Here is a 27,495-nt window from a genome sequence, read left to right on the forward strand (position 1 = left end):
AGGGATCTGAGAAGTCATCTCATCAACACTAAACTGAACGTGGCCTGGCCTGTGTCAGGTGAGAAAATTGGAGGCAGCCAACGGAGAGGTGATAGGCTCACGGCATCTCTCCCTAACTCAGGACTCTGCCCAGCCAGCCCCAGCAGCCCTGCCCCTCAGGACTCTCCACAGAGATGCACAGAGACAGAAAAACGTCTGCAGAAAGCTGACAGGTGCATCCTGCTGAGCAGAAGTCTTTTCACTTTCCCTGCAGCCCTGGGCTTTCTACTCTGACCCATTCAACCTCACAGGAATTTCCTTCAGGCCTCTGCAATCAGCTGGCCACAACTGCCTCCTGAAAGAAGAGCAAACATTTATTTGTGTTGTTCATTCTGACCCATTGGATTTCTACAAAAGCCCCAGGGGGTAGGTGCTGCTATTATTGCTTTCTGAGGTCACCAGGTGGAGCCACAGGGAATAGAGCCCTGGACCTAGAGTCAGAAAGACCCGAATTCAAATCCAGCCTCAGATATGTACTAGCTGGGTGAACCTGGGCAAGTCATTTCACCCATGCCTCAGTTTCCTCATCTGTAAAACGGAGATAGTAAAAGCATCTATTTTCCAGGGTTGCTGTGAGGATCAGCTAGGATGATAACAATAAAGCGCTTAGTGCAGGGCCTGGCATGGACCAAGCAGTGTCTCAGCGCTAGCTGCCATCTTCATCATCATCATCATCACTGTTCTTATTTAACAAGAGGCCCCTCTGGAGGTTGGACAGAAAAAGGAAACAAGGTTATTCCACATCTGGGCCGTTTCGTTTGTACTTGCAAACCAACGGTCCTTCCATGATGTCAGTGAAGATTTCCTGATTCTCATTCACCATCACAAAATCCTCAAGGCTGCTTTTTACAATGGTCAAGACTCTTACTCTGCCTGAGTTATTTTCCCTTCATATTTCTGGTATTTCTAGGAAAAAATGAGATGATTTCCACTCCAAGCATTAAGAAATGTTTAGTCAACACAGTCACTATCTAAAAACAATCTGGACAGAATATTTTACAAAGAGGTTCTCTAAACAGACCGAAGAGTCACCAGGTATCCCAATGATTGTACTGAAGGGTCACGTTCTCTTTTTCCAATGCAGCACATTGGTCATGACAGTGGGCATTCTGGCCAGCAAGTTCACCACTGCGACTGACATACTGCGCAGAAAGAATAAACTCTAAAGCGCAGTTCTTTTCAGTTCAAATCATTTTGTTCCTACCTCCCAAAGAAGAGCTTTGGGGCAGAAAAGAACTGCATTGAATTTCTGACTGGACTACGCATCTCCCAAATCCTACTCTGACTCAAAAAACAGATGTAGAATTACAGTCACAGCTGCACACTGAACCCAACAAGTTGGCTAATGGTCCACTAAACTGCTAATTAAACTGCTAATGATTTTTTTAGTGCCACTGCAGTATTTTGCCACCTTTGTTTAAATAAAAGAAAAGTATCTCGGAGATTTTAAAAATTTCAAGTTTCTGTTTTGCTAAATACCAGAGAGACATCCAAAGAGGAATTAGACATAAACACATTTCTCTAAAATGACACTGCCATATGGGAAAGAGGCAAAGCTCATTTACTGACCAGGCTTTTGTTTTAATTTACTTTCACGTGAACTGACTTTCCTCTCATCTTACTCTCTCCATAAATGTCCCAGGATTAGGGTTTGAAGCAACACCCTCTGTTGGTATGAGAACATAATAAACTGACATATGTCCTGACGTGCTAGCACCAAGAATGTGCCGACTAGCTTTACAAAAAGGGACTGCAACAGCACCATGCTAGTGTATTGTGATAATGGAGGGGAAATTTATTAGAGTGTTGCTACCATATTGGTTTAGCAGCCCAGTTTAGCTGTCAGGCTTAATTAGAACTGACATAAAACTGTTCATGCTAATGTTTCTGTTTTGCATTTGTACAACAATCTGCACAATATGTACATTAAAGGATTCTCATAATTCCAAATTTTTTTGTAATTTTTGTGTCAGAACATTCATTCCTACAATTAATACACCAATTTCTAACACACTATTTCATTGTAGTTCACATTTGTCTCATGAGTAATGAGTAAATATTAACAAGACTGATCAATAACTTTTTCTTTATTTATAAAATATTAACATCATAGAAAATAACAACTGACATGAGATAAGGACTTATCAAAAATAACAGCTCATTTTGATAAATTATTTCTCTTGCTTAGTAATAAGGCTTTTAGACAGATAAATGGAATTTTAAAAGGTCTAATGATCTACATAATTTTCCCACATATAATCAGAACACACAATGAGATACTTACATTTTCCTGTAATAAGACATCCAGCTTCAGGGATCTTTTAACACTGCAAACAAAATATTTAAAGAGGCCTTAAATTTTACAAACCTCCAGGAACCACATTTTCATAAGCAACAAGCACAAAGTTTTTAGAAGTCAATTTTGCCATTCAGTTTCATGTATTTTACAAAACTCAAAGATGATATATGTTAGGAAAAGCAACTCTCAAGAGGCAGTTTGTTGTACCTGGTTTTGCATTTTAATACTATGTAAGATAGTACACCTTCATTAATGACATTATCTCTAGAAGTATCTCTGTTTAAAAAACACATTTACAGATATGCGGCATGCCATGCTAATCACATAAGCATTAATATTACATTATTAAATGCACTCAATTTCAAAACATCCTCTACTTCTTACATTCTCTGAAAATTATCCCCAACAAACCAACTCTTCACAAGAGTCCAATCACTTACATACCTTTAGTGTAGGTACTGAAAGTAACTTATCATTAGGAGGGAAGAGTCAAGGTGAAAAAAAGTTGTTCATCCCATCCTCTGAGCTCTTAATATGATTCAGTGCTACTAGGCTATGGCTTAACTGGGGAACAGATGCTCCATGTCTTTACAAGTCCCCAACCCATAAGAAACTATTTTTTTTGTCTTCTTTACTAAACTGAATCAGGCACATGCCCAGCTTTCCATGTACAAAATCTGTTCTGCTGAACTGGATGCCCAGCTGTTCATGGAAATGCTCAGAAAGGAAAAGCAGAATATTTATAAGACTTTATTTCGTGCAGCTGTCTTCTAAAGAGCAGTCATCAAAATTTTATTGAATGCAGACTAAATACTCCAAGGAGAAAAAGGTCAACATAAATTAGGCCTAGTTTTCCCAGTGACAAATGCAGCTTTAGAAGTACCTTCTTGGCCCTTGCAAAATAGAAACTAAACGAATTACATAAAAATTAAAGCAGAAAACGAGTCAGAAATATTGTGAAAGTTCATATCTTCATTTCAAACCAAAAAGAAAACCACTGAAAAATCTATCCCTGTCTAGTGATTGTCTTAGCTAGTGGTCTGTTGGCAACCACCAGGAAGGGATCCAAGACAAAGGATGTTTGGACCAAAACACATTCCTTAGTAATCAACAGAGACACAAAATTCAAGAAATATCAAACTACGTATGAAATTACTGCTATTGTTAGTGTAATGTTATCTGAGCCCACAAAATTATTATCAAGAAGCACTTACAGTCATTTAAAATAAACCTTAAAGAAAGATCTTTCAGAAATCTATTTAAAATCAAATGACTACATACTCTCCATCAAGCACAGAGAAATGGGAAATGATTAAAAACACTCTTTACATTTAGTTTAAAATCAATGTTACTCTGCATTGTACAGTCTGTTCTAAAAGTTTATAACTCCTAAAAACATCTTCAATTAAGTTCATTTAATCAGAGTTCTTGGTGCCTGCAATAAGCAACACATTATGTTAGGCCAAGAGTATATTAAATGGAAACAAGGTACAGATCCTGCCCTCAAGGAGCTAACACTCTAATCATTGCTAGGAAGAGTCCCAGAGTCTCTGAGGTGAAGGAGGATGACCTGAGGAAGGTGACACCTGAGGCAAGACCTTGAGGAAGAGAAGAACTGTAACAGGCAGAGGTGGAAGAGGGCAGGGGGACAAAAAAGAAAAGGAGGGGAACAAGAGCACAGAAAGTATGTGACAAGGCTGAGGGAACAGGTTGCACTCTGCAGGAACAAGAAGAAAAGTGCTCTGGTTTCCTTCACGTTTGATTGGAGGGTTGGGGAGGGGAGATAACAGAGAAGGTTGAAACAAGGTCACAGACCTCAAGGAGCCGTGGGGTAAGCTGGAGTAGAGATTATTTTTCAGATAGAACGCTATCTCATAAAGTCCACTGTGGTCTCTTGCAAGCTGAAATAGAGACTCTACAAAGTGTTTGTTACAGGAGGCCAGAGAAGGCCCTGGAATCAGAAAAGGCCAAAGGAGGAACAAAGGTCTTCAGATGGACCTTCTGAAGCCTAAATATGAGTTGGATGGTCAAAGGCAGGGGCTCCAGGAGGACAGGCCTACAGGAGAGGCACAAAGACAGAAGGCTTGTTATGTGACGAGACAGGGAGGTCCCAGTCTCAAAATGAAAGACTCCTATTAGGAAGTAGTGGGAAGTGATGTTGGATAGGTAAGTGGGGTGGGATTACAGAATTCTCTGAGTTACAGGGGATTTAAAAGTTCAGATTTGTCCACAAATACAAGAGGATTATAGTAAGAATGAATGCCTCACGGCTCTTACCACCAGCTTTGCTCTTACACAGTACCAGGTATGTAGCAGTCACTTAATAAGCATTAATTGATTGATACTATCAATAATAATATCCTCTTACTGTCATATTCTGATTTATTTTGTTTAAAACCTGATTCATTAGATCACAAAAATTAAGTGAGGTTTGATTACATATGTTTGAACGAGATTAGTACTGATAAGCTTCAATTAGTTATCTCCAAACAAATAAAACTAATGGTGCTCTTGGCTCGAGGTCTCCTCCATGCTTTCTGAACATTTCCAAAGCTACACAGTATGGGGATATGAGTGCCACAAAGAGGTTAGGAAAAGAATGTGGATTAAGGCTAGTAAGCCTGGACCAGTATTCTAAACACGTAAAAACTAAAGGCTCTGTCATGGGACTTCTCAAAACAGGGATTGAACATGGAACAGAATATCAGGGGTGATGGTGGCAAGAAGAAGAAATGTGGTCATGTGGATACAACTTTGGGAGCCTTGATGCCAAGCCAAATTCTTCCCTGAAGGTTAGGCAAATCACATAATCTCACTAAGCTTCACAGAGCTGATAATAACACTGGCCTATAAAGTACTATGAAATCTCTGAATGGAAGACAAGAATATCACTTAGGATCTCTCTGCTTCCATTTACTCTCCACTATAACAGATAGGATAATACTGCCAGCTGCCAACGACACAGGGGTGCTCGGAGGACTGCTGATCGTTCTTATGAGATGATCAGAAATCCTCTGATGAAAGACAATGACCAAATTCATATCCCATGTGACTCCTTGTATGTAAATGGAGATGTTAAAACTGATTTATTTTCCCTCTTATACTGGGGAATGAGCAAAGCAGGTAGGAGGGACTCTATTGAGCTGGGTGATGGACAAGCACGGACAAACACGGCACACACACACACGGGAGGGGGAGAGGGGACATACACCCCTCTCTTCAACCCAGGGAAGGTATGACTGCTCTCTCAGCAGTGAGACTGCTCTTTTCTAGTTCATGATGGCAAATCCAACAACAAATATTTATTATCAAAGGATGTTTATTGTGTGACCTGGTTTCAAAACTTTGTCCAAAGGTTATCAGAGAAGTATCATTTACAGAAGACACACTATGGATGTGAACATGCTTAAGAACATACGCTCTAAGGGATGGGGGATTCTGAAGAGAAACTGCTTCTTCCCTTTCTAAGATTCCTTTGATTCTTGTGTTTGCATTTCAAGTGAACCACTAAGCTCTGGTCTTTTCATGGGAAATGCTTGAAAGCCCCTTATTCCACTAAAAGTTCACTTATTTCCCTGTAGAATTGTGTCTTGGAGGGTACTTTATTCTAGCTGTCAAATTTCATTTTTGAAATACTATATTCCCAGATCATGTCTCCTTCGCTGTGGTGGTTGCCAGGTCTTGTGAGAAATCGGTTGTTGGCTCCTTAATACATAGAACCTTTTCTTTCTGGCTGCTTCTGGTATTTTTTCTTTGGCCTGGATTTTGGCTATTCCATTCCTGAGTATTTTCAAGTCATGATTTCTTTCAGGAAGTGATCAGTGGATTTTATTTTCACTTGGGCTTCTGAGAAATTTTATTATTTCTTGAAACATGGCTTTTTTGGAGGGTAGGGAGGATCACAGTTCTTATTAGGGAATCCAAAGATTCACTCTTCTGGGCTTGTTTTCCATATCAATTGTTTTTGAAAGTAGATACCTGACATTTTCTTCAATTTTTTGAATGTTTGAATTTTGTTCCAACATGTTTTACTGTCTCTTTAAGTTGCTGAGTTCTGTTTGAGCTATTCTGACATCCAGGGTATGGGATTCTACTTTCTGCTCTAAGCTATTTATTCTCCTTCCAATACTTTCCTCCAGAGGACTTACATCATTTTTATCCTTTTCTTCACTTATTCCAGGTGTTCTTATAGACCATGTTCCCAAACATGTTTGTTTGTTCTTCCTCCAAGGATCTATTGGTAGCTATGGAGTTATTTTTTTCTGGGATTTCCTCTTAAGTGACTCGACCCACTTTTCTTCATAAAATGCTTAGCATTTTATTTTACCTACTCTTACCTCACATTTCTGTTCCTGGTTTGGGACTCTGTGTCAGATCAAGTCTCTGGGTCATTCCACACACTTGAATAGGTTGGTCCTGACCTCACTTTCCTGAACTCCTATCACAATTTTCCCTAGTGTTTCTGGGCCCAGAGAACTGGCAAGTTTCAATGTCTCTAACAGAGCTCTGCAGTTGAGTGTCCCCAGTCAGGCTAATGCCATAGTCTTCCATTGCTGTTGGGGCTTATACTCTTTCAGGCTTTACCATTTTTGTCCCTCTCTCTCATTCCTTGATTTTCTCAATCAAGGCACTGCTGGGGTATTCTGCTCTAACTGATGCTTCCCTGATCAGGTGCTTCTCCCATTTTTGGGGTGTCTATAGTCAGCTTAAATAGCAGTGTCAAACATAAGGCCTGCAACATTCCAGAATGTAGTCCAAACCAGATTCAGAGAATCTTTAATAAACATAGATAATGCTAATATGTGGTTTTCTAAGTCAATACACACCTAGGAGGATCCTTAAGTATGTTGAGTAGTCCACATATAATTGAGTTTGATACCACTGAGCTTGATTACATTAGAGTCTCAAACTCAACATGCCCAAAACAGATCTTTTCCCCAACACCCATCAATTACTGCTGAGGGTACCACCATCTCGCCAGTCACACAGGTTTGCAGCCTCCATGTCATCTGATACCACTCACTATTACATCCAATCAAATGCCAGATTTTATTATTTCTATCTTCACAATGCCTTTCCCACTGGTCTTCTCCCACTCACACAATCATGACCCTAATTTGGACATTATCACCTTTCACCTAAACTATTATAACAGCGCCCTTTTTGGTGTTCCTGTCTCAAGCACTTTCCTTTTCTATCCATCCATCACCAAAACCTCATTTGGAAGAGGTGGAGGCCCGCCCTCCCCCCACACACAAACCTTCTCTTTGCCCCTCCCCCTCTGGCTATGTAGAGTCTTTTAGTTCAGCAGGGTGAAAAGAGAGACATTGCTATTCAAATGGACTAGACTGAGGTGGGACTCACCAACTCTAAACCTTTTGGTGAAAGAGAAGACCACCAGGCCTTACTACAATCCCTGCCAATATGCCTTCCAGACTCCCATCCTTGGAATCAAATCAGCTGATACAACTCATAAAGTTATGGATGTGAACATCCACCCTGCAGCAAAAATCTTTTATGTGTCCATCCAATTAAAATAGAAGTCCTTTAAGATCACAGACCCTCTTGATTTTTCTTATACATCCTAATTGTTAAGCATAGTGCTTGGCTCATACTAAGTGCTTAATAAATGTTCTTTCTATCCATCCACCCATCCAACCATCCATTCACCCATTCATCCATCCACAAAGCTGCCAAAGTGATTTTCCTGAAACTCAGGCCAGATCATGCCAGGACCCTATTCCACAAACTCTGCTAGCTCCCCATGTGAGCTCTAGGTTCAAATGGAAACTCCTCTGTTTGCCATCAAAAGTTTTTAAGAGTCTGGTCTCTTTCTACTGGTCCAGTTGTACTTCCTGCACATGATGCTCCCTCTACCCATCTCTATGCCTCAGCACTGAATCTCTCAAGCGCACTTTACATCTGCTGCTTGGACACCTCGTTTCCTTCAAGGCAGATATAGCACTGTCCTTTTCATGAAGCTTTGACTGGTCCCCTTGGCTGCTAACGCTCCTATGGCCAAAATTACTTTTTTCTCTTTGAGATTCTGTCTTCCCAATTAGAAGTAACCTCCTTGAAGGCAGGGACTAATCCACTTTGGTCTTTTATCTGTTGCATTTAACACTGTACTTTTACATATTAAGTGCTTAATAAATGATTAGATTATTTGGACTTTCTATGTAAGCATACCTTTAAAACCCTGCCTCTGTTACATCATTTGAGGAAGTTTAGTAATGAGTTTCAAAAAGACCTCATGAAGGGTCTCCTCTTAAAAGGTAGACCTTTGGTCTACAACTCTAACAAGTAAAAATGTAATTTTCTTCTGGCCTGTTTGAAATGGTAGAAGCTGCAAAGAAATGAGAACCATCCAAAAGGGAAATCAGCTGCCGTCTAAGAGGTTCCCCTAGAAGAGGTTAACAGAACAACTGTCAAGTACAATTTAGTAGGAAATCCTTTCAGGGACAGGTTGGATTAGATGGTCACTTAAAATCAATGGCCTCTATTATTTTGGCTAAGTGAAAAATACCACATTATTGGCAGACTATTTTGAGACCCAATCTATACCATCATTCCCAAGATACTTGCAGTCCTTTATGTACTAGCCAATGGCAATCCTTAACTCCTTCTCCGGGAATTCTAACTATCCTTACAGGCCTACCTCTTGTTTTAGCTGCTCCACAAACCTTTCTTTGACAAGATCCACCCATTATTTTTCAGTCTGGACCATTCCCAGGTCCCTAAACTACTGATGAATATAAATGACTGAGAAGAATGTCTGATCTACCCAGTTAGAGATTTTGTCATTGTTCAGTCTTTTTTCTCAGTTGTGCCTGACTCTTTGTGATCATATTTGGGATTCTCTTGGCAGAGATATCGGAATGGTTTGTCATTTCCTTCTCCAACTCATTTTACAGATAAGGAAACTGAGGAAGTGGTTAAATGACTTGCCCAGGCACACATGGCTAGTAAGTGTCTAAGGCTAGATTTGAACTCAGGAAGACATGACTTTCTGACTCCAGGCCTGGAGCTCTTTGCACTTTGGCGCCACCTAGTGGCCCAGTCAGAGCATCCAAGCCTTAAGAGCAGATACTATGTAGCTTCCACAGCTTCTCCTGAGTCACCTTTCCAAGGGAGGTGCTTGATAGATACTTGTGACTTGATCTGGGATACAGAAGGCCTGCACTTTTGAACTCTCTCGTCATTTTTGAATTCTCTTGTCAGCGAGAGTGGATTTCTTCCAGTCTATGATCTAGTCTTCCCTCATCATCTGTGGTCAATAAGAGGGCTGGCTGGCACCAGGAGTTGCACGAGGGCAGGACCTAGGGTGGCCTAAGCCTGACAGGCTGGCGTAGAGGCCAAGCCTTAAGTAAGAGCTGCTGGGCGGGACCTCTGGAGTGAAGGGGGTACCCCAGATCAAAGTAGGGGGAAGAAAAGTAAAGAGCAAGCTGCTGAGTCGGCCACCCACCGCTGAAGCTAGGAAATGGAAATCCAAGTTTAAAAAAAAACAAGAAGCAAAGAAATGAACAAAAGCACGGGGGCAGAGTGTCGGTGATTTAAAGGAACAGTTTGGACAATGGGAAGACCACAGTTTAACCCAATATGACCTAAGTCCAAAGAGCATGGCTGCAACAGCGTCACGATGACCAAATCCCAACGCACAGATCTCAAGGGTGTCAGAAAATCCTCAGCATGACAGGCAGAATCCAGACTCAGTCAATCCAACCCTAACCCAATCAACACAATCCAACCCTAATTAAGGACATGCAGCCTTTTTTTGTTTCTGGATATACTCATTAACATTTGTTTCTAAAATCACTACATTTTACAGATTTGGGAGTTCTCCCCTAATGGAGATCCAGAACTGAAAGCAGAAATAGGACAGGAGCAGTCTTATGAAAGATTAGAAAAGCTGGATTATAATAATTCATCAGCATTATTTATTAGCTATCACAAGTTATACCTCAACCATTTTTTTAACTGTCTGATTCTCATAAGGATGTTTATCTTAGGTGAGGTGGGAGAAGGTGGGCAGAAAAGCTGAGATCTGAAGCAAGAGGCCTCAGAATGACCAAGAGGGCAGAGTGGCAAAGTCAAGTCAAGCTCCCCCCAACAGCTACTCTACAAAGATCTGCAGAACCCTCCCACACGAGTCCTCATCAGGAGAGCAAGCCCAGGTTAGCCTAGGGAGACAGATGAGGAGGTCTTTAGACAGGGGGACCAGGGCAAGAAGAGGTCCGAGACCTGGCATGGGGGCCTGATCTTGTAGGAGCGGGGGTGTGGGAAGGCTGCCACATGGCAGTTTACAACACTGGTTGACATTTCCAATTTAGACAGAACAGGAGACCTGTGGCTGGACTGGAGGTCCAGGGAAGGAACAGCAGCACAGGCTGCGGATTGAAGAAGGAGCCATTCTCATGACAAGGACATTCAAGACATAAACACTGAAGAAAATGACTCCAAAAGATCATATACTCACCGTGTGACCCTAGGCAAGTCACTTAACCCCGTTTTCCTCAATTTTCTCAACTGTAAAATGAGCTGGAGAAAGAAATGACAAACCACTCCAGTAACTTTGCTAAGAAAACCCCAAAAGGCATGTATGTAAGGAGGATTTTGTTATCCTTTTAGCGTTTAATTTCTCAGGATCCATGGCCATGGGGATGTCTAGTTTCCAGGAGTTAGATGATAACTCCCAGAATAGTCTCAAGGATCCCAGATAGTATTTCTTAGAACCATGGTGGCAGACAGTCCTACTGAGGGTGTGCCATGAGACATAATTGCTATTTGCCAGGCTTGCGCAGAATGACAATATTGCTAAAGTTAAGCTTTAATGTGACCTTAATGTTGGCAAGATGCCTTCTTTGTCTGATTGCCCTACAAAAGCAAGAGGGCACTGATCAGTGAGACCCATGGGGAATCTGTGCATGCCTCAACTGGCTCCCATTGAGGCTTGGGGGAACCTTAGGGTTGAGTGCACAAGCTGGAATGCTGTGTGAGCCTTGATCAGCCCCATCAAGACATGGTGGGGAGGGGAAATCTGTGTATTGGCTCCCCTTAAAGCTGGACGGGATTAAGGGGAAGCACTGGCTGTGCCTGTCTTGATTGACCCCATTGAGATGTAGGGGTAGTTGCCCCTCTTCTCTCCAGCCCCTGTGAGAAGGGTGATTAGGAAATGCTGTAGGAGCTGGTTTTCCCAGCAACCACTTAAGAAGACTAGAGTAGAATAAAGCTGATTATTAACCCCTCTGAAGCTGTCAACCTGAGTGACCAGTTCAAGAGTGAACCTGTTAGAGGCTGGAGACCAAACACTTCAGTGCCTCCTGTGTGTTATCTGTGAAAAATGGGGTCACAAAGAATTGAACACAACTGAAAAACAATTAAACAATAACTTCTTGGCTCCAGGCTTAGCACTCTATCCACTTTGACACCTAAGTACTCCAATCAGAGTGAAAGAATCCACCAGTCATTTCTGAAAGAAAGCTCAAAATGAAAACTCCCATGAATATGACAGCAAATCCAGAGCTTCCAAGTCAAAGAAAAAAATACAGCAAGCAACTAAAAAAAAAGAATTCAAGGGCTGTAGAGCGATGGTCACTATCACACAAGATTTAGCAACCACCACTGTAATGGAGTAAGGGAACTTAAAATACAATGTTTCAGAAGGCTGAAGATACAGGTGTACAACCAAGAATAATTACCCAACAAAACCGAAAATGATCCTACAGAAATAAAAAAAACCCTCTAATGAAATAAGAGGACTTTTCAAGCATTTCTTACAAAGACCAGAGCTACAAAAAAATCTTGAAATACCAACTCAGGAGGCAAGAGAAACATAAAAAGGTAAGCATCAATGAGTAAACAAGAGACTAAAAAGAGAAATGCTACGCATTGACTTGTTATCTACCTAGTATAGTGTCAAACATCCAGTTCATAGACTCCAGTCACATCTTTCCCTCTGAAACAGGCTCCTCTTCTTAAATAATTCTATACTGGCATTACGATTTTTGTCCCTGGTTCTATTCAGTGCTTCTGAGCCAGAGTTTAGGGAGTGCAGAAGGGGTCCCAAGTGGAAAGTTTGAGAAGCCCTGCAATAGACCAACTCTATGTATTGTCTCCTAGCAACATCCATGGCTTCAATCCAATGTGATGAATCCCAAATCTATTATCTCTACATCCTCTTCAAAGCCCACTCAAACGTTACTGTCTTGTGAACTTTTTTCTGATTCTCCTCTTTCTGCACTCCAGCCAACCCGGACTAATGGCTCTTCCCTGAGGTAGCATCATAGTGGAAAGGACAATGAACTTGGAAGTAAATTGCCTAGTTTTAAATGCTGCTTTACTTAGCACTTGTGTGACCCTGGGTAATTCAATTCTTCAACCATTTCATGCCTACTAAATGCAGTTAGATAGTATAAGAGATAGAGAGCTCAGGATCTGCAGTTAGGAAGTTCAAATCTCATCTCAGACCCTTATTAGTTATTTGATCTTAGGCAAGTCATTTTGTCTGTCTGCCTCAGTATTCCCATATGTACAATGGAGATGATAATAATAGTATCTACCTCCCAGGGTTGCAAGGATCAAATGAGAAATATTTGTCAAGTGATCTGAAAACCTTTAAGCACTAAAAAACCCGCCAGAAACGATAATGGTGATACCAACACAAGGGCTGGATACAGATGTGTGTGTGTTCGTCCTTCGTTGCTAAAGAAGACCATGACATCAGAGAAATGATGACATGACTTGCACTGGACTTTGTTTTGAGTGAGGGAGGGCTGTGCAGGTCACCCAGTGACCAGATATTCACCAGGATGACTGGAGATGAGCCAGGATGAGGCAACTAGGGTTAAGTGATTCGCCCAAGCTAGTGAATGTCAAGTGTCTGAGGTGAGATTTGAACTCAGGTCCTCCTGACTCCCGCACTGGGGCTCTCTCCGCTGCACCACCCAGCTGGCCCAAGCACTGGACACAACACTCCGAATAAAGAGGCTTTACTTTACCCTCCAGGAGCCTCTTTTCCACGGGGGGACAGGGCACTGAAACACTGAAGAAAGTAAGAGGGGAACCCGGTGAAGGGGCCAGCGGATGCCAGGCTCGGTGAACGAGCGGCCAGGGCACAGTTCGGGCACCAGGGCATCCAGCACTCTTCTGCCAGAAGGGTTGGCTACCTGTCTGGTGCCTTAAACACAAGGATCTGTGAATGGGAACAGCGCAGGCTGGGCCGGGCGGTCGGGGGCCAGGCTAACACGCTCCCGGCTGATCCCGCAGGCTACACTCGGACCCCAGGCATCCCTTAAGCACCTACTTGGCGGGCGGAAGGCGGAGGGCTGCGGGGGAAAGTGGAGCCTGGGCGGCACGCGGCCCCACGTGGATGGCTCTGTGCACCAGGGAAGGGGCTGGACCGGCGCGGGGGCGTCCTCTGCACCCGGACGCTCGGCCCTCGCGGGGCCTCAGGGTCTACATCTCTAAAGGGGGACGCAGGAGGGTGTAAACGGCTCCCGAGCCGAGCTGGGTCTACACCGGCCCCCGAAGCGGACACCCTGGCGGGCTGTGGGCCTCGGGAGCAGGACATGAGTGAGCCTAGGACTAGGCGAAGCGCTCGGTAAACCTTCCCCCGGGGCCGAGAGAGGGCCCCAGCCCGCCCCGCGACGCCGCGCCCTGCCCTCCGCAGGCCCCGCCCGGGATACGTACGGCATCTCGCGCCCCCGGCGGAATGGCCTCCGCCTCCTCCCAGGCGCTCCCGCTCCGCCCCACGCCGGGGCGCTGTTCCGGGAATCCCCGCTAGCCGGAAACTGGGCCTCTTCCGCCAGGGCCGGGCGAAGGCGCATGCGCAGGAGACCCCCCCCCCCCCCCCCACGCCTCCAACGCTAACAGCGCCTGCGCGAGTCCACGGCTGGGCCCGCCCCCCTCCTCCCTCTCGGCACTTCCGATTTCCGGTGGCGGCCGTTGCCAGGGCAACGAGAAGAAGGCGAAGGTGTTCCGGGATCCGGGCTCGAGGGGGAAGCTCGAGACCCTGAAGTGGAGGGAGGTGGCGGCGGCGCCTTTTCCTCAGTAGTGACCCAGAGCCAGGTAAGAAGCCGACCGGCGCCCGCCGCTCGCCCGGCTTCGGGAGCCTCCCCGGGGCCTTCTCGGCGAGGGGATGGCCCCGATGACCCCGCCCCCTGGGGCCGGAGTGGGGGACCGGCTGCACCCCGCCCCCACTCACCCGCGCCAGTCACCTGGCCCGGATTCCGGCCCTACTAGGTGTGGGACTACTGTGTGCGTGGGCCGGGGAGGCTCGGCTGCTTCGTGTCATTATTATTATAATACAGAAGTAAAGCCCCTCACGCACCTGAAAGAAGGGGCGGGGCCAACACCTTTCCCAGGCACCGAAGACCTCGCTGACAAAATGCCTCTTTGTGGCTGGCTTCGCCTGGAAGATTGCGGAGGTCACTGGAATCGGGCCCCTGGAGCGATGGGGGAGGGGCGCTGCGGGGGAGGGGGGCCTGCGGGGGAGGGGGGCTGGTGGGGGGACGGGCGCGGCGGGGGAGGGGGCCTGCAGGGGGAGGGGCGCGGCGGGGGAGGGGGGGCCGGTGGGGGGAGGGGAGCGGCGGGGGAGGGGGGCCGGTGGGGGGAGGGGAGCGGCGGGGGAGGGGGGCCGGTGGGGGGAGGGGAGCGGCGGGGGAGGGGGGCCGGTGGGGGAGGGGAGCGGCGGGGGAGGGGGGGCCGGTGGGGGGAGGGGAGCGGCGGGGGAGGGGGGGCCGGTGGGGGAGGGGAGCGGCGGGGGAGGGGGGCCGGTGGGGGAGGGGAGCCGCTGGCTTCCCCGTCTTCTGGGCCGGATTTTAAGTGGCCTTCCAGGCTCCCTGCTGGTGCTGGCTGTCTGGCCCTCCTGCTAAAATCCCGCCTCCGCTCCGTTGTCCGGGATCCATCCTCCCTCCTCTACTCTGTCCCTGGTTGCTGGAGCGCTGTCTCTTCCTTAGACTGGCAGCGCCTCCAGGGCAGGGTGGGCTTCTCCCCTGCCAGAGACCTCCTCTTGCCGCCCATCCTGGCCTCCCCCCACCCCTCTTAGTCCTGTCTCACTGAAGAGGTGGCCCCCCACTTTCCAAGGCAAAGCCCTCTTCCAGCACAGGTGATTGCATCCCCTCCCCTCCCCCAAGATCACCCGTGTCCCAATCCAGTAAACACTGTATTAGGCACCTACCGGGTCCTAGGCCTTGTGGCCAGTGCTGGGGATACAAGCAATGAAAGGAAGGCAGGCCTGCCCTCAAGGAGTTTACCATCTGATCTCTCACTGTTTCCCTTCTACAAACAGACCATTTCCTCCATCCTCAGCCCCCCTCCCCACTTGACCTTTCCATCCTCCCTGTAGCTCTTCTGCCCTTTGTAGCTAAACTCAAAAAGCCGGATGCCTTCACTTTCTCTGCTCTCACCCTTCTCTTAACCACTTAAAATCTGGTTTCCCACTTCATCATCCCACCTGCCCTCACCAGAATTATCAGTGATCTCTTAATCGTCAAATCTGTAACATTTTCTCATAGTTGGCCTTTCTACGCTGACCCTGTGGACCACCTTGTTGACAGGCCTCCTCTTGGCTCCAGACCTTTTCTCAGCTGTCCCCCAAGCCTGGCGGGGTTTCCCGTCTCACCCTGACCTCTAGGCATCCCAGCTATAACCCCACCTTCTGTAGGAAGCCTTTCTTACCCCTATGGTGCCCTCCTTATAGTGATTACTTCCTGTTTAGACCATCTTGAACTCTTTTGCTCAATGTTTTTTGCATGCTGTCTCCCCCATTAGACCGGGAGCTCCTTGAAGGCAGCCTTTCTTTGTATTCCTAGCACTTAGCCCAGTGCCTGGCACATAGGAGATGTTTAATAAAGGCTTATTGACTAATTAACTGACTACTAAAGACGTGGGCCCCTCCAGGAAAAGCTGTTTTCCAAAACATTTGGGGGTGGCAGGGAGGAAGGATGGCTTGAGAGGCCTCTCTTTGAAAGTAAGAGAGGATTCCTAGAGCTCATGCTTTCCTGCTGGGAGAGACTTGAGAGGTAATGAATGATGGGCTCCTCCTTCCCCTATCCCAATTAGGAAGAGCTGGAGATATGCCTAAGAAAGAGCACACACTGCCTTGAAATTCAAGTTTGGGGATCTGTTCCACTAAACCACACGGCTGCCATCTTGGAGAAATTGTGTATCAACTCATCCTGTCTGTTATTGGGGGGATTCCTTTCATGTGTGGCCTTTAAGGTCCCTTCCAATTTTCCAATTCTGTGATTCTGGAGAGCTTCCACAGCAGAAGCCTAAGTACCCAAATCTGATTTCCCTGACTGGGGGCAGGAGGAGGCAAGTTCAGTCAGTCAGTGAGTAAACATTTCTTAAGTGCCTACTGTATGCCAGGTTCTGTGCCAAACCCTGAGCATATAAAGAAGAGCTCATAGCTGTACAAGAGAGATGATATGAACACAATGATGTACAAATTCACAAGATGCAAGTAGAATAAATTGAAGCCAGTCACCAGAGGGAAGACACCAGTGTTGAGTGGAAGCTGGTCTCTTGTAAAAATTACTTGTTGGGAAATGAACATTTGTTTTCTCTCTCCTTGATATTAATGGTTTCTTGTCACCATTTATAAGCCTCTGTGTTTAAAGCACTGATTCTTAATTATAGTAACCCCAATTTGCAGTAGCCAGACTGTGACACCACATCCCTATGGGGTCCTTCTCAATCTGGTGTAATAGGAAAGTGTCAGCCAAGCCGGCTGTGTATTATAAATAGGGCACTTTATCCATGAGAAGTGACTATTATCTTTCTTTCCCAAGTGTAAAAGGCCTATATACTTCAGGAAGGGGCAGATCATTTACAACCCCAGGAGGAAAGATCCAGTGAGTCCTGAAGGGGACCCTACTCCTTATATCGCCTTGTTGTTGAACTTGAAATGTCCAATTTATTAGGTTGAATATATTTTCAGAAGTCAATGCTGAGTAAAATAATGTTGGGAGCTGTTAGGGCAGCGGCTGGATTGAGCGTCCCTTGGTGATGGCCTTCCCGAATGCCTTCATCGAGAATGATGAAGAAGGAAACCACCACCAAAGTGTAGTAGCCTTTTACTACGAATAATAACATTTTGAATTTCTATAGCGTCTCTCCTGGTAGCAGCTCAAAACCTTTCACACATCTTGTTTTAGCCTCTTCTCAAAGGACAGATATTTTAATGCCCATTTTTAGATGAGGAGAAAGGATTGAGAGGTTTTCTTGAGAACCAATCCCTCTTCATTTACCAGGTGAGGAAACCAGCCCTGAAAGGTTAAGTACTTTTCTAAGGTCACACAGGTTGTAAGTAGTAGCATAGCTGGGATGTGAACCTAAGACCCAGATGCAGGCTTCTTACTGTCTGCCATCCAAACCAGGTCTCCTGTTCCATTGGCCTGGGCAGTTTCCATAATTACTGTACTTTTTTGGGGTTAAATAGTTTGTTAAGTAAATTTTTTAATAAAAAGGAAACATCAGTTTGAAGATAACTTAATGCCTGGTTAACTCTAAAACCTTTTCCCATCCTTTAAGTGGGCAACCATTTTATAAATATGAAATTTCTGTACATTACTCTGCATTCAGCTGTCTTCAGCTAGACCTTTCCATGTTTCTCTGTGGTCCAAATTTGTAATTCTTCATGGCAATCTTATTCAGTTCACCCACATTTATTAAGCACTGTCTTTTGCACTGCACTAGGTCCTAGGTTCATGGAGACAAAAATGAAACATTCCCTGCTCAGGGGAGACAGCGTGTCCTCCCACATGTGACTGTGTATAAAATACAACCCGAGTTAGTTTGGAAGGGGAAGAGGCTGGCAGCAGGAGGACTCTGAGCGCCACCCACCATGTCTATGGCACCTCCCCTGCTCTGCCATGTTGTCAGGGGAGTAGCCAGAGGCAGGGCACAAACCGTATAACTTTACTGATGTGAGCATTTCACATAATTTTCATCTCATTAAAGGTAATTATTCATTTGATCTTTCTTCACCTATTTAAAATTGTGAAAACCATTCTGAGCTCATGGGCAGTAGAATGGTTCTGGCCCTCTGTATGCTGACTGCTGGGATATAGGGAACCTCATTGTATTGTGTACAGTTCTGCCTGGCCTACCCAGCCTTTGTGCTTTTAGGGACTTTGTCTGGTTTTCCCCACTACTAAGTAGAGGGAAACTAAAAATACTTTATTACAAAGGGGTCTTTTTTCTTTTTAATTGTTTATTTCCTTGGGACGTATTCTCAGTGATAGAATTAGCAAGTCAAAGGGTATATTGATGAGGTTTAGAGTTGGGAAGAGCTGGTTCAGGTGTGAAAGGATTCACTTAGATCTTTTCTTTTAGCCAATGGGAGCTTTTTATTTTATGTGAAAAAGCATCATGGGCCTCCTTAGCAAGAAAGCTAAGTGAAACTCTGATATTTGGGGGAGTTATGCTTATGTAGAGGTTTGAGAATGATGATGTAGAGGTTTTTATGGAGATTAAAGACAGGATGACATAGGACCAGGGAGACAAAGGGAATCCTATGGTTTAAGGATTTAATGACAGAGCAGGAGGACACAGGTTAGAAATAAAGGACAGGGGGCACACAGGATAAGGGACACAAGCAGTTCTTTTGATACAGGTTCAAGATGAGGGGGAAAGGACTTTGGGGTGCCTTCAGGCTACAGAATAGACTAGGGACTTCACAAAGTACTGGACAAGCAACTCTTAACCCTTGGAACACAGGGTGAATCCACATCATTTGTCTTCTTTGATCACTTTTCTGGCTGGTCGTATCCTGGTCTTGTTTCCTATCTCACATCCTGCTTACTCCATTTGCCTCAAGCACTCTTTTCTACCTCATCACTATGACCTGAGTTTTTAAAAAGGAAAAGACTTATGCCTTTGAGTTGCTTTCATGTATTATCTTAAAATATCACATCCATGTTAGAACGTTGGTGATGTTTTGCTAGTACCTGAACAGCTACTTCCCTTCTCTCAAGGATATAATTTAGGATCTTACATTCTTGATGAAATTGTCTGTTTCCATTTTCAATTTTTTAAAAAATCACTGATTTTTCATATGTTTCCTTGTTTAATTAACATTGTTCTGTCTTAAAATTTATCAGTGAAGTTTTGAGCAAAGCATGACAGTTTTTATGTCACTCTAAAATATTCTTTTTGGCAAACAATTTAGTGGGTAATAGTTTACATATATTCCTTTTGCACAGAATAGCAATTCAAAATAATAGAGAGAAATGCTGAAGTAGCACAAATGAGGTGATGCACAGGACCACACTTAGTATTTGCCGTTCTTAAATATTGAGAATTTCCTCTAAAAGAATTTCTCCATTGCTAACTGCAGTCAGTGATTATTACAGAATTGAGGAGCGAAACACGAGCAGAGAGGGTTCTTTGAGTCCATGCCATTCCTATTGCACAGTGTTTTTCTTTATGTGAATATGTCATCATTAATGTAAGCATTTAAATATGCCAAGATGTGTAAGTATATTACTTTAGGAGTTTTTTCCTCTGACTTGAGAGTGAGGTGGATATTATCTTTAGATTCTTAAGGAGCCCAACCATGACCATCTTTGCATTTTTTTTTTCAGAATGGCCAGCAGTCCAGGAGGTCATACCTCTCTCTCCAGTCAGAAATCAACACTTTGGGAATGTTCTCGATCAAAGAAGTTACAGGTCACCGAAGAGGAGCTGTTTTACATGAATTGTAGAGCTGCCTATCTAACTGTTTTTAAAAGCAGTTTAGAAAGTATTATGTCAAGAGATCAACTTTGCCTAGGTAAATATTCTTTTAATTTTCAGCATATGTGTTTATTTTTACTTGTAAATTGAGAAAACCAAAAAGGTAAGATGTAGTATTTCAATCCTAAACTGTTTTCCTTTCTTAATAAAGCTTGGCTAATAAAATTGTATTCTTTTTAGATGACCATATGCTACAAAATAAGGCTCCAAAATTATAAGATAAAAAATTGAGCAAATGTCGTGTTGTAAAAGTTAAAGTTTTTGTTTTATTTTGAATATGTTTTAAACCATCATTATCTAAGGATCCTTAGGAGCTTTTAAATTCTGAGTAGGTTTGAATTTGGCTGGTTTGAGGGAGTGGATGAAAAAGAATTGATTGGGATGTTACCATAGGACACCTAATAGCATGCTGAGTACTGGGGCCCCTCCAGCGCAGAAGGAGAATCCTGCAAACCCAAATAAGAGTGTTCTCTAGGGAAGTGAATTCAGTCTGGGAAGTCACTGGGATATGTATAGGGCAGCCAGACCCATCTTCACACAAGCAATGGTTCTGTTCATTTGACTGCTGTCCCTCTCAGCAGGAAGATCCCAAGATGGCATAGGTGGACAGCCAGAGGGAAGGGGAAGGTGAAGGATGGTCTGGCCTGGGGCCTGAGGTAAGCTACGCAGAGTGGGCTAAGTCAGTTTGCACACATTCAGTCACCAGTTAAGATGTCTGGGCTCTAGAGCAGGAGTTCCAAAGATGAGTGAATTAATTTTCCTAGGTACTGAGAGTATGGATTCTAAAGCGCAGTGCGGAAGGTGATGGTCCAGCCCAGTTAAGAGCAGGTAAATGGCAAGATGGCTAAGCTGGGTGAGTGGAAATCTGCTCAGGGTCTGGGGCAGCAGACACAGTGGATGAGGTAAATTAGCAGCAACATAGTCACAGTCAAGATGGCTGAAGCCCAGGATAGGAAGGATGAAGTCAGAGAGAGTGTTGGAATTGTGCCACTGGGCAAAGATTTGAAGAGGGAAAAAGAGAGAGCAGAATGCAAAGACAAGAAGGAAAGGATCATTTATTGTTGTTGTTGCCATTCATTATACACCCCTGAGGACTGGTCCTAATGGTCAGCCCCATGTGTAGGGCTTAGTCATCTTAGTGTATGAGAGCCAGTAACACTGTGACCATCAGTAGATAAGGCTTCCCACAGTTTGGGCATTAAGGCCACAGATGAACATAGGGATGAACCTATTCTCTTCACTTACTGAGTTATTTCTTTAAGAAGGACTCTGGCATATTGCTGGAGTCACACAAGGAGTTCTGTGTTCTCCTTCAAAGACTTCCATCTGTAGGGCCATATGGGATGAAAATTCCTGAAGCAGTCCCTATTGTGTCCTAGGGGATAGAAAGATGAAAATCCTCATAGTCCCTGCCCTCAGAGAGCCAGCCTTCAGTGCTGGGATCATGCCAAGGAGTCAAATCAAAAAGAACCTGCAGGAGCCATGAGGAGATGGCCCAGGGGCTGGTGTGTGAAGAGCTGTGCAGTTCTTGCCAAGGAGGGAACCACCAGGAAAGAGGACATTTCCAGGCATGGTGGCCCACTGCTGCCATAATGCCCAGAAGGAACAACGCCAAGCAGGAAGCTGCCAGGATATGGGGCTCAGGCCTGAGGCCTGACAGATATGTGTGTGTGCTGAGAGAGCCACAGAGTCAGGGAGTGGGACAGCTGGTGCAGGGCTGGACAGTCCTCATTCTTATCACTACCAATAACAGTCAGCATTGATGGAGCTCTTTTAGGTGTGCAGAGTGCTTGACAAATATCATCCCTTTGATTCTCACAAGGGCTCTGAGACAGAGGTGCTATTATTGTCCCCACTTTACTGATGAGGAAACAGAGGCAGATAAAGATTAAGTGACTTGCCCAGGGTCACACCACTAGTCCTGGCCAAGCACTCTGTCAGTTGGACCACCTAGCTCTCTTCTGATTGGTCTTCCTGCCTCAGGTCTTTCCCCACCCCCAGTCCATCTTCCACTTAACCTGCCAAAATGATTTTCTTCAAACCTAAGTCTGACCATGCCATACCTTGCTTCTTAATATGGGACTCATGGATGGAGTGTCCATGAATATGGAACATTTAATCCTGTGGCAAATACATTTCAGTGTCATTGATTTCTTTTGCAATCCTATGTATTTCATTTTGTGCATTTAAAATATGATTGTGCAAAGGGGCCCTTAGGCTTCCTGGAACAAAGAAGAGATGAAGAAACCCTGACCTAACATCTCAAGAGCTCTAGATGAGCTGGAGCTGGACATGGGAGCCCCTGACAAGAGGGAGAGAGAGAGAGAAAGAAAGAGAGAGAGAGCGCTCTTAAAGTAACATGGGGGAGAAGAGGAGACTCCAAGATAGGACAGGAGGCAAAGACAACTGAGAGAAAGGAAGCTGCACTTAAGGATCTGGAAGGCCACATGTGGCCTTGAGGCCTCAGGCTCCCCACCCCTGCCCTACCCCCTTACTTGGTATAAGTATTTCAAGATACTATACTTCATGTGTGATTGAAGGAATGTTTAGACCAGTTTTTACCTAGACTCTACTTCTGGAAGCCAGCTTCTATGTAAGCTGTGTCACTAAGAGGTAGCTGCTCCATTTCAAGCTTTCCTTTCCATCTGTCTTTATCATGAGCTGAGAGAGAGTACTCATTGCCCCAGTGTCCCAATTGTTCGCGCCCATGCAACCTCTTCCTCACACTTGGTGGGAATGATATCCAGAACAGAATTTCCTTTTCTTGGTTCTTCCCTCTTTTGAAAGAGCATCACATCAGCAAGCCCCTTAACTGCTCTACTTTGGACAGGGAGAGTGACCAAGGAGATGTCTTAAAAATTGGAAAGAAGCTAACATGGTGCAGTGGATAGAACACCAGTGCATTTAGATGCAGGTTGTTAAATATTGAAGCTTTAGAAACTGTTCTAAAAAGTTGTATGATCCATGGTGGGGGGGGGGGCCGAACTCTCAGAAAATGGGCTTACCTCGAGGAATTCACAAGATCTCTTTTAGAAAAAGCAACTTTTCACCCCTAAAAGCTGCCTTTTTTTCTCTAGGTTTACTGGCTACATTTCTTGCTCAAAGAACAAGCCTCAAACCTAGTTCACTCTGGAGCTCATGGCTGGGCGACAAGTCCCCACCCACCTAGCACAGAGTGGATTTAAATACTAAAGAGTAATTGTTTCTCTTTTACCCAGGAATCTGGAGAATCTTCTCTCAGTCTGATTTTTTTGTTTGTTTAAAGGGGTCATCCCTTGAGCAACTACTTAAAGAAGACTATTCATTAAATGGGTGTTTCCTCAAAGTAAGAATGCTGTAGAACCTTAGCCTGAAAGGGCCTGGGTCTCCCAGTCATCCTGATGAACATCAGGCCAGTGGATCCAGATGGCTCAGGAGAAGAAGGTGAAGTTGGTGACCTTGCACAACCCTCCCTCAAATCAGTCAGCTGCAAGTCATGTCATCTTCTTGATGTCATGGGCCTCTTCCAGAATGAAGGATAAACACAACCAGTGTACAAAAGGCTATAGGAACAGCTTTTTATCTCCTCAGCTACAGAAGAAATGTTTCAAATGCAGAGACTCGATAACATGCATCACCATTTACTCAGACTACAGAACAGTTAACCCTTTGTACTTACTCTGCTGTCCTGAGAGATGGAGACAACTTTGGGGCACTCCTGAGTAGATTTCACAGCTGGCTTAGGTCTGTGCTATCTGAGGAGCCCACAAAGTCTAGGTCTTCTGGCCAGTCAGACGTAGCTCTTTGGTTCCTTCAGGATCAGGGTGATCCTCTCAGTGATTATCTTCTCTGGATTACTTGTGGGAAGCAGCTCCCAGTAGGGAGCAAGCACTCACTCCGGGGCTCAGTACTTGGGCTAAAAGATGGCAGCCAAGGCCAGAAGTGCCTTTACCAGGGTCTTTAGGGAAGGCAACTCACAGCTCCTTGGGGCTGAATCTCAAGCTCACCCTTTCTTCTGCTCTTTGACTTTAGCCAACATTGGGATTGGGGGCAGTTAAGGAAATCCCACCCCCACTACCACAGAAATCTAAAGCGGAGTTGACTGCAGCCCAAAACTGCACACCCAAACATACCCTCCTTAGCACAGTGCCTTACACAAAATAGGCACTTAATACATTTTTGTTGACTGACTTATCCAGCCTCCTCGGTGGGTGACTCTTCCTACCTCAGTCATCGATTATTTTTGGCACAGCCCTCCAGACACAGATACCATTAACGTGTTGCTAGATCGCACCAAAGTACACATCTCACAGAAAGGGGCCATAGCACACTCCTCATTCGTTAAGACGGGCCTGGGTTCAGCAGATTAGGGGGTTGCCTGACAAGCCCTGTTCCAACAGGACTATTTCAACAGTGGGTCATTTATAGGCCTTAAACACATTTCAGTATTAAATATGTGCATATTGATATGACTTCTGATGTGCTGTTACTGAGCTTTCTTTTGGCATTATCACCGATCCAGTAATATTGTTTACACTTTTCCCTTTCGGAAGCATTAATTTTGCCAACCAATGAATGTGTGTTATTAGGATATTAGTTTGACAGGCTTATCTGGAAGGATAAGACGTTAGCATTCTTCTTATGTAAATCTTGGTACTAAAATGGAGCCCCTTTTGTAGAAGGCTAGTAAGTTATCTTCGATAATCTGAAAGTAAACATAGTAGCAACAGAAACAAGTGTCAGTGCTCTGTTGTGTTCTGTGACACACATACCAGGGCACTGGCATTGCCGTTTCAGGGTCACGTAAAACTGACAATTATCAGAGCTTGACGTGAACATTTTTAACTTGTAAATAATACAGTCATTATAGGTTCATGTCAGACTCAGGCAGAGGATTAAGTCTGTGGTGTCAGTCTTGAAGTATCTAGTTACATGATGTTTGTTCTATAAGGTAAACTCTACTGTTCATTCAAATACTTATCCATGATAATATATAAATACATATATATGTATGTGTAGATGTATGTATTGTATGGAGGGCGTGAGGAAGAGAGAGACAGAATTCGCTTTGATAACTATTATTGCTTTTCATTACTACGTACTATAATTCCAACCTTCGAAGAATGAAAGTCAACCTACATTATTTTTTTAAATGCATACCAAAGCAGCTCTTTAGTTACTTGTCTGTTCATTCGTGTCTGACTCTTGGTGACCCCATTTGGATTTCCTTGACAAAGACATTGGAGTGGTTTGCCATTTCCTTTTCCAGCTCATTTTACAGATGAGGAAACTGAGGCAAGCACAATGACTTGCCCAGGGTCACACAGCTAATAAATATCTGAGGCCAGATTTGAACTCAGGAAGATGAGTCTTCCAACTTCAGACTGGGCACTCTCTCCACTTCCACCACCTAGTTACTTTACTTGCTCACATACTAACAGACACCTGTTCTCTAGTGACCTCATAAAGGTCTAAGATTGTATTAACAAGAGTACCTCTGCTACTGCTACAGTGACTACTCCTGATTTTATGGGATTTTTAAGTGAAGATAATGTGTCAGCCATGACTATCAAAATGCCCCCCATTTCCCAAAGCCATCTCTGAACACCTCCAGATTTCTGGCTATTTCAAAAATAGATGTGTCAAAGGTGACAGGTACATTTTTAGAAAAGAGGGAAAATGAGCTTGTGTAACACGGATTCATTATGACAAAAAGTGGTCATCTTAGCATTGAGTAGTTTGACTGGGCTTGTGGAGGGAGGAGACTGTTTTTTGTTACTTTTGTAAAAGGGTAAAAAAAAAAAACAAAACTTACCTTTGTGTACCTCTGGGAATCTTGTAGTAAGATGCCAAGTTCCAAGAGGAATCATTTCTCTTTCCTCTCTATCCAGGTGGTCCATTTTATGCACCTTGATTCTACTACAACTTTACTAATTGTGTGTATCTGGGTTCCCCATAATCAGATACCCAGTTTGCTTGTAGACTGGTCCTACACATACCTGAATAAATAACTTGTGAATTAGTCAGGTGTTTCTTTTCTGGACTTGTGACTGTTTAAAATAACCTTCCATCTAGGCAACCCCAACGCAGGCTAGATCATGTCCTGAAAGTTTCTGTAAGCAACAAACAAGTTTGTATGTATGCCTTTGTTTTGTCTTTCTTTTTTAGTCTATTATAGTAAATAACTGTTTTTTCCTAGTTCCTAGTATTTTCCCAAAGCATGTAGTAAGTTATTTTGCACAGGGTGAGGAATGAAAATGTTAACTGATTTATAAAGGTCTAGGTGTGCTACCCTGAGTCTTTCTAGTGTGTTTGTTGTGCAAAGAGCATCTATTGTAATGCCAGATCACTTGAGGTTTATTCACTGGGAACAAATTGCGAAATTACCTACCCAGATCCCTTTTTTGAGTCCTGGGAACCTACAGTTGATCTTGTGAAACCTCATCTAATTGAGCTAGGACGTTTTCCATTTTCATTTTTCTGTCTCCAGTGCCTAGCATAGTATCTTGCACATAGGGGTGATTATGCAATGTTTATTGAATTCTCTTGGATTTGAGATTTGATATAAGACATGAAAAGCCTAAAGTAAAACAAGTCTGCTTTTTATTTTTGTGACTTTGGGACTGATTACCAAGATATGAGATGTACTGGATAATAAATATTTGTAACAATCATCCGTATGTTTGTTTAGCAGTATTTCCCATTGGGGCTTATGTTACATGACCATTATGCAAAAATCTGGCCATCCTCAGGGCTAAGACCAGCTTATCCAATGATAGAAAATACTTAAGACAATGTAAAGCCACAGTGAGCAGTATTGCAAAGTGTTTCTGAATGACTTCAAATGGTTTTTCAATCTGAATAGGTTATCTAGATTATAGATTAGATGACCTCTACTCCCCAAATTCTGTGATTCTAAAAATGAACACATTTCTGTATGCGGGCTAGAATGTGGCATATATCTAAAGACCTTTCAAAAACAGATGGCCAACCGTAACTGGAAAATAGATTTTGTTCTCGATCTAATGATTTTTTAAATTTAGCTCCTTCAGAGGATGTGGGAAAGTTGGAACACTAATTCATTGTTGGTGAAGCTGCAAGCGCATCCAACCATTCTGGAGAGCAATTTGGAACTATGCCCAAAGGGCTACAAAAATGTGCATACCCTTTGACCCAGCAATATCGCTACTAGGACTATATCCCCAAGAGATCATAAAAATGGGAAAGGGTCCCACATGTACAAAAATATTTATAGCAGCACTCTATGTAGTTGCCAAAAACTGGAAGTCAAGGGGATGTCCATCAATTGGGGAATGGCTGAATAAATTATGGTATATGAATGTAATGGAGTACTATTGTGCCATAAGAAATGATGAACAAGAAGACTTCAGAGAGGCCTGGAAGGACTTATATGACCTGATGCTGAGTGAAAGGAGCAG

The 27,495-nt window shown here is 44.0% G+C and overlaps 2 protein-coding genes across 5 annotated transcripts in view; one reads left to right on the top strand and one right to left on the bottom strand.

Annotated features, from left to right (window-relative positions):
• The window catches only part of ITGB3BP (integrin subunit beta 3 binding protein), a 53,641-nt gene extending 39,478 nt beyond the window's left edge, over positions 1–14,163 (bottom strand). Inside the window, exons 1-2 of the mRNA XM_072638206.1 lie at positions 14,027–14,163; positions 2,324–2,366 (exon numbers count right to left, since the gene is read on the bottom strand). Of these exons, the coding sequence (XP_072494307.1) occupies positions 2,324–2,366; positions 14,027–14,163 (180 nt within the window). The remainder of the gene's footprint in view (positions 1–2,323; positions 2,367–14,026) is intronic.
• A 77-nt stretch (positions 14,164–14,240) lies between these two features.
• Positions 14,241–27,495, top strand: part of EFCAB7 (EF-hand calcium binding domain 7) — a 52,388-nt gene continuing 39,133 nt past the window's right edge. The window contains exons 1-2 of one of the 4 annotated variants that reach the window (XM_072649718.1): positions 14,241–14,404; positions 19,927–20,114. In XM_072649718.1, coding sequence (XP_072505819.1) covers positions 19,928–20,114 — 187 coding nt within the window. In that variant the 5' untranslated portion in view covers positions 14,241–14,404; position 19,927. Of the gene's footprint in view, positions 14,405–14,570; positions 14,764–15,155; positions 15,444–19,926; positions 20,115–27,495 lie in introns of those variants that run through there. The other 3 variants (XM_072649721.1, XM_072649720.1, XM_072649719.1) reach the window with 3 other exon arrangements.

Source organism: Notamacropus eugenii, chromosome 2 (assembly GCF_028372415.1).
Source record: "Notamacropus eugenii isolate mMacEug1 chromosome 2, mMacEug1.pri_v2, whole genome shotgun sequence".
Classification (NCBI taxonomy): Eukaryota; Metazoa; Chordata; class Mammalia; order Diprotodontia; family Macropodidae; genus Notamacropus; species Notamacropus eugenii.